The sequence below is a fragment of the Gambusia affinis genome, linkage group LG06, assembly GCF_019740435.1.
Source record: "Gambusia affinis linkage group LG06, SWU_Gaff_1.0, whole genome shotgun sequence".
NCBI classification, from domain to species: domain Eukaryota; kingdom Metazoa; phylum Chordata; class Actinopteri; order Cyprinodontiformes; family Poeciliidae; genus Gambusia; species Gambusia affinis.
In genome coordinates this window covers 29,265,391-29,272,877 of record NC_057873.1, presented here as the reverse complement: position 1 = coordinate 29,272,877, position 7,487 = coordinate 29,265,391, and the positions used below count along the sequence as shown (strand labels likewise).

General features: G+C 41.1%; 1 protein-coding gene across 3 annotated transcripts; it reads right to left on the bottom strand.

The window, feature by feature from the left end:
• Positions 1 to 429: 429 nt before the first annotated feature.
• Positions 430 to 6,175, bottom strand: LOC122832534. Of its 3 annotated transcripts, XM_044119372.1 has the most exons (4): positions 5,533 to 6,175; positions 4,635 to 4,856; positions 3,093 to 4,281; positions 430 to 2,597 (listed from the first exon to the last, which is right to left on the bottom strand). In XM_044119372.1, exons 2-4 carry the CDS (start codon positions 4,771 to 4,773, stop codon positions 2,411 to 2,413), a joined length of 1,515 nt encoding a protein of 504 aa, XP_043975307.1. In that variant the 5' UTR covers positions 4,774 to 4,856; positions 5,533 to 6,175; the 3' UTR covers positions 430 to 2,410. The 3 variants fall into 3 exon arrangements, with proteins under 3 accessions (XP_043975307.1, XP_043975309.1, XP_043975308.1); XM_044119374.1 differs by lacking the exons at positions 4,635 to 4,856; positions 5,533 to 6,175 and adding an exon at positions 4,553 to 4,611; XM_044119373.1 differs by lacking the exons at positions 4,635 to 4,856; positions 5,533 to 6,175 and adding an exon at positions 4,487 to 4,568.
• Positions 6,176 to 7,487: the final 1,312 nt, after the last annotated feature.

Below are 7,487 nucleotides of genomic sequence, written 5' to 3'. Positions count from 1 at the left end.
ACGTTTCAGCCAATAGATAAATAAGAAAAGTATGATACCTAAAAATTAAAGATTTGTTTTTGCTTTCAAAATTCTGATTTTGTCTTATTGGTGACAGAATAAGAAAATGTTTGGGAAATCAAACATTTTTCAATACTCAGGGTTTTTTTTTCTATTTCTATCCAAACCTGGACAAAATGACTGATGGAACCCATAGAAACACTGTTTTTTAGGGTGTGTCCTGTACATTGAGAAGTTTCCTTGTATTTGTGTCAGATTTTAAAAAAAGAAAAGAAAAACTTAAATAAAAATAATTTTACTGAGCAATGTTCCATTTCTGCCTGTAAGCACATCATAAACCATAAACTCTGGCACATATTTATTGTGGCTTTACCTTTCTGCTCTGATCCACCACTGACACAGACATAGAAATAACCACAAACTCACACGTTTCATCTGTTCACTTTTATTTTAATTTATTTACACACATCATTACGATGTTCGCCAGTGGTAATGAGACTCTTTAAGCTTCAACATGAGAATCCATTTGGTATTCATTTCCATGTCATATCTTACACAAACAGAAACAAATCAATGTTGAGTTATAATGAAGCCTTATGAATCTTTGTCAGGTTTTTTTTTCTCCCCGCCAAACAAACAGAAGCGATGGGCTTTAATGACATTCTCTGTCAGCCCAGCTCGCTCTCATTCTCACACTTCACTTTGCGTCTCTCTCCGTCTCCGGCAAGTATTGTGCGATATTGCCTCATTCACTTGAAAGGCCTACAACTGCTAGGGGAGATACCAAGAGATTTCACACACACCCGTCTTCACCCACTCACGCACATGCACAACACACACACACACACACACACACACACACACACACAAACAACCTCTTCAAGCTGTAGCAGATAAGATAGGCAACTTCTGTTGTCTGTTGACAGCTGCAGCTTGATACGATTTCACTCGGCCCCATGGGGAAACCATCATGATGAATGAACAAAGCGGGTAAATGTCTTTCTTGTTGGGGGTTAGCTGTGCTTTCTCACCCCTGCAATTGAGTTGTTTGGACAAAGTGATGTAATATCAGATCAGAATTCTTAAGGAAAACAGTTTATTAAGCTAAGCTGTCAAAGCCTGTGTTTCATTATGATTTTGCTCTTAGTGATATAACTCGACGTGTGCAACCCTAATCCCAAACCTTACCCCCAAACCCTACCTCGTCACTGCAGCCAGCTGACGAAAGCATTCTGATGGCTGCAGGACAAACATCTGATAAGCACCATTCAGCTGAAACAAAAACAGTCCAAAGGCAGAGATGAGTGACACCACATTACTGGTTTATTTGGCTGTAATCTACCTGATGAATAAGAAATTTCCTGACATTGACATCCAATAATAAAAAAGGACCTGAATCTTAAGATACATCAAATTGAGCCGATTGACAACAAAATTCCCAGGAAGTCGACAACAATCATCGTTGTCTCGGTAGGTGATTGTGTGTCCGCGAAATAAAGTCAAGGGACAGATAGAGAGGGGTAAAGAAAAGGGGGCTAAAAAGCGGGGTAAATGTATTACTCTCCGTCCAGGAAACCAAAAACCTGAGCGGGAATCGCACCAGTCGGGACAAGATGAGAGAAAAGTCGTAGGCTGATTGGACGGAGAACTGATGCGAAGTGAAGATCTTGAAGCCATGCAGTTAACATAATATTGCCTTCAAATAACACTCGCACATGCGTTTCCAAAATCAAACATGCATCGGGTATCTCAGTGGAGTGGGAGGGGAGGACAGGTGGAAGTACTCAACGGTTTAGCAATACAAATTCTCTAAATGTCTGCAGTAGTGAATATTCATAAAGCATGTTACACACTTTCGCCAGCAATCCCCTTTATTCATTTGATGGTTTTAACCAAACGATAAGTTATCAGGTAAAAATAAAATTATAAAATAAAATATATATATTTAGTATGAGTCTGCCTTGATGCTGCCGATGTGTGTCACGAAAAAAACAACAAGCAAATTTCGAATCACTACCACGAATCCAGAAAGCGATGACGGTCCATCGGCGCGTCGTCACAAGGCTGTGAGTTCAGTTCGGATCACAGTGGTCACGGACAAGTTCAGCATCTCCTCACGAAGCCACCTCACTAAGGCTTCTCACAGTTCACTCACCCACTTCCACACTTTTCTTTTTCTCTCTCTCTTTTTCAGGACAAAGTTTCTTTCTGTTCTGTCTCTCTTTTTTGTTTTTCTGGATATGAACTATCAGGATCATGCAACTACCCTTTCAATCGTGCTGAGACAAAAACCAGTTGGTGCTCTTGGCGTAATTGTTCTCTCTGTGCTGGCTGGGAGGAACGGTGGTTGAGGTGAGCGGAGGGTGAGGTTGGGGTAGTGGGAAATGGAGGGCATTTGAGGGGGGCGTCTTCAGGCACTGCCATCCTGTTTGAGCCGCTGACTGCGAGCTTTGTACACCTCAATCAGTAAATCTTTGACGTACTGGATTTCACGCTCCACTGACTCCGCCTTGTCACGTAGCTCCCGGTTCTGTCCCTCGAGGCCGTGCAGCTCCTCCTCCAGAGAGTCCAGCTCCGCCCTCTTACGCAGCCTGTACCTGTAACAGGGACAGAGGGGTTGGTGGGGGAGGATTAGGTTGCATGTACTCATTTTTGCTGCCTTGCAAATTTAGTCATGAGTCAAGGTCCTTTCACTATCCTAAGTTTACATCTACAGTTCTGAGTTCAGCCCAAACAGCCTGACAGAATTAGCTAGGTGGGGCAGAATTTGGCAGCCAGTGAGGGGCTTTCTGATCCCCTCCTACGCTTCACAGAAACAGCTAGAGCACTGTGGTTTATGTAACAATCAAGCCATCCTGGAAAAGATTAAATTGTCTTTGCCCAATAGAGAGGACCATGATCACACACCAGCCCTGGCTCTGGGTGTACCCATCTCTCACCCCGACAAGTTGTAGGGAACGGACAGATGCTCACTCATGCTTCAAGTTCATCCCATCTCTTAAACCTAGTTTATCACTTTGTCTTGATTCAACTGTTCTCCAAGGTTGGAGCATGCTTTCTAAGGAAACAATAGAGTGAAGGGTGTTACTTACCTGTGAGCAGCGGTTTTGTTCTGGTCTCTCTTCTTTTGCTTCCTCTCTCCATTGTTGGTCTCCAGGGAACCTGCACCCATTACCAGGGCTGGCTTCATGGAACAGGGCTCGTCCTTTAACCTCTGGGTGGGGCGATGAATGGGGGCACCCAGCAGTGGCCCCTCGCATTCCCCTCTAGACAGACATTCGTAGCTTTGGTCCGCAAGGCATTCTGGATAGAGGTAGTGGCCATGTTGGGGCTCCACAGCCTGTGCCTGAGCCGGCTGGTCTAGGTCTCCTATAAAGCTATGGTACGGATCCGTGCTGGCCATGGACTGATGGAAGTAGCTGTCGCCGGCCACCATTGTCTCTTGGGGAAGACTTCCAGAGAGTCCACCATCCTTGCTGCAGTGCAAGACCTCAAGCCCTGCGCTGTCGTAACTTACATTGACCTTCACATTGTGCATCAGCTGTCCTTCTCGCTTGTGGTGGCCGTCGTACGAGCCACCCAAGCAGAAACCTCTGGCAATCTCTTCGCTGCAAAACATTCCTTCGGAAAAACAGTAACTCTCCTCCTCCTTCAACGATAAAGCACATTCTCTCACCTTCTTTACGCTCCCGATGCTGTTCTTGCTCACGGTCTTCAGTGTGGAGTAGTGGTTCACGGAAAACTCCGTGCTCCCTGAGTAACATCCCCTGGAGCCCCATGTTTCCAGACCCACTTCGTCGCCGACTTTCACCGACTCGCCCAGGATCCTGCGCCCATTGTTGTGGTGGTAGCGGTGGTGGTAGCTGTACGGGGCGGGCCGTGCAATTTTGGTTCTGCTGATGGGACCACCACAGAAGCTGGCCAGGTCCAGTTCCCCTGTTGCCAAGGTAACTACCACAGGGCTGGGCTCTGATTGGCTGGTCCCATATGAGCCATAGGGTAACTGATAATAAGACTGGGAGCCCATGGCTTGGGAAACCTTGTCACATTTTGAGGATTTCTCCAACTTATTTGTGGTGGATGTGGACTCGGAGCGGAAGTAGTCCTCCAGCTGAGCCAGCTCCTCCTGCAGTAGGGAGGTCATAACCTCCAGATCCGAGGGCACCTTGACATCTTGTTCTAACGGCGAGGGTGGAAGAGATGAGCTCGGAGAAGACTCGGTCGTTGACACAAATGAAGACAAATCAACTTTCTCTGTCATCCAATCAGAGAGACCATCACCTAGAAAAAATGTGATATAAAATCATAAGAATGTGTTAAATTTTTTTTTTAAAGAAATCCATTTAGTTGCAATTGTTGGAATAAAATATGCACAATAAAAATGACAAAAACAGAAAAAAAATATCAAAAGAAGCGAGCATCAATTTGAAAAGGCTTAAATCAAAAGCAAGCAATACATCCGATAAGATCCAAGCGAACAACTAACCGATCATCTGAAAATGATTGAACAGCATCGTCTGCATTCGATAAAAATCCACTTAGCAGTACTCACTGTACGACATTAGCCCCCGTGCTGCACTGCGGCTCCGACCTCGGGATGTGGAAAAATAAAAAACCGTCTAGGCAAAACTCACCAATTAAGCGCTGCCTCTCCGCTGGCTCCGCCCCCGACCTAAGCCGTGATTGGCTATGGTTAGCCTGTGGGAGAGGGGGAGAGCCGAGCTCGCCTGTGGAAATGGGGGGAATTTTCTTGCGAAGGATCGATGCCGCCATCGTGCCGACTGCTTCGATCGTGTTGCCCAAAAGCACAAACCATGCGCTGGCTGGAGGCGAGAGTTGTGGAATTAACTGTAGACCTGTGAAAATTTTTAAGAAAGTTGTTAAAACCCACAATAACTAATTGCATATCAATTCATAATTCATAATTACGCAAGACAAAAAAAAGAGTCCATTTAAAAATGACTAACCATGTTTTTTTTTAAGTTAAAAAAACAAACATATTAATTCTCTTAAATTGAATCTGTTGTTGACCTATAATTTTACAGTGTAAAGGGCGTATTGGATTTATGACATTTACTACAAAATCATTATTTGAGTAAAAACTCTACACAAAAAAATAATATTAATAATAATAATAATAATAATAATAATAATAATAATAATAATAATAATAAAATAACCTTAAACAAATAATAAAAGTAAAACCAAACTGTTTTAGTTTTAGTTTGGGGATAACAGGTTTGTAGAACAAAAATATTTAGAATTTAAAGTTTACTAGTAAACCAAAGTGAAACACATCCCTGGGGTTTCTTAGTATACTATTTTTTTATAAACTGAAAAAAAAAAGTCTTTTTTAATTAAAAAAATCTGCTAGTCACTATAAACAGAAATACCAATTAAAGTAGCGTTTCACGTTAGTAACTACACTAACCAATCAGTGAAACAAAGTGTTCCAATGTCTAAAAGTAACTGTTAACTAACAGCTGTTGTTTCTCTGCTAACTTTCCTCAGCTCCTCCAAAGCAGTACTCACCCCATACTTGCTCTGTTGTTTTGTAGGAGCAAAGCAGTCGAAGCTTAACGTCGCAGAAAGAGGACGCCGTTCAAAGAGCCATTATTTCGCTTTTGGAACTCAGGGACTCTTCATGGAGCGCTAGAACCACGAACAGACTTGCAGACAGAAAGTTTTTAAATCCGCTACTTCTCCAACTCCTAATGCCCAGACCTGATCACCTAACTGGAGATCAATCCGCAGTTTCCAGACTTCTCGCGGTCGTTACGTCATGAAGCAGGGGACTTTCCCATTATCCAGAGACCTCGGGCTGTTTGCGTGAACGGCACGAGCCCGTCCGACAGGTGCTGCTCCAATTTATGTCAATACCGTGGTGTTACTTTTACTTTCTTTTCAAGAAATGTAATACTTCCCCACCGGAAAAAATAATTTCGCTTTTCTAAAGCTATTTATATCTACTTTTAGAAGGTTTAAAAGTTGTAAAAGAAGCCTAAATGGATGTGTGTAGTTCGTAAAATAAGAAAGCTATAAACCGTCTGTAAAACCCCTCAGTTACCTATTTAATTCACGTTCTCAACACGCGAGAATCAAACTATTTAATTAAAAACTAAAAAGAACAGACAGCGTGGATGAATAATAAACATGTCGAGCAACTGGAACACCCGGCACTAGTTTCGGGTGCGCTGCAGCGGAAGGACATCATGTTGCAGTTCGGAGTAGTAACTTTAGTTGCAGTCCTGTTGCATCAGATCCGCAAGGGATTCGCTGAACGCTGTAACATTGTGGCCCCATCATTGGTTTATCAGGGGGAACTTTTCTATTCCTATTGGCCCTGCCATCACTTATTCTCTGATTGGTAATCATTAGGCATTAAGACCAACCTGGGACCGGAGACCAGAGCCTGGAGGACTGTGGGTCAGAAATAGTGGTGCGTGGGGGGAAAGGAGGAAAAACTCACCTGCACCTGGAATTATACATAATCAGCACATGCTATTTTTTCCCCTCAATTAGTTTTTAGTATTTAGCGTAACACGTGTGGATGTATTTTGGACTTATAGGAATTTGAACTTTTTAAGAAAAAAGTAATAGCAAATCTAAACAAAAAGTTAACAATCACTTTACTAAACATTTTTATAGCAATTCAGATCTTTTCTTTTACAGATCTTCAATCCTAGTCATTTTTTGTCTTAGTTTTTTTCTTCTTCTAAGAAAACAGAAGTGGGCATTGATTTTAATGTTTGAAATACCAAATTATGTGTCATTTAAAGGATTTTTAAAAAAATATTCATTTGTTTATTTTGACATATAGTATCAGTCATTGTAACACTACTACTACTACTACTACTATTAATAATAATAATAATAATAATAATAATAATAATAATAATAATAATAATAATAATAATAATAATAATAATAATAATAATAATAATAATAATAAAGGAAATAAATAAATTGCAAGAAATGGAAGAAATTCTAAAATTTACATGAATTAACAATAATAACCTGGATCTGCTTTATCAGCTGTCATAAGTTAGTTAAGTCGAAAAAATTACATGCTTTTATTCAATTTTTTTGATCTGTGATAGAATTTGAACGCAGAGGCAAGTTTGTATATATGTATGTTTTTTACGTCACACAATTTATTAGATGAAAAAGAGCTGATAATGAAGGGTTGTTTTGGTCAATGATGCCTTTTCCCATAAATTTTCTTACAGTGTGAAAGCTAGATATATATAGAGAGAGAGACCCAGCACAAAGGCCTCCATAGAGACCTCCTCTGAAAATGTTTTCAACATTTAACAGGAGTCACATGAATATATCTTTAAAAATATGATTGAAAAAAAAAAACTTGATGATTGTGTGGTAAACAAGTGTACAGGGCTTCAACTGATCTTTATTCTTTTAAAGATTTAGACAATTTTGAAATGTCACAGAAAAGGTGTTGAGTAGCAAGCAGCTATATGCTAAGACTC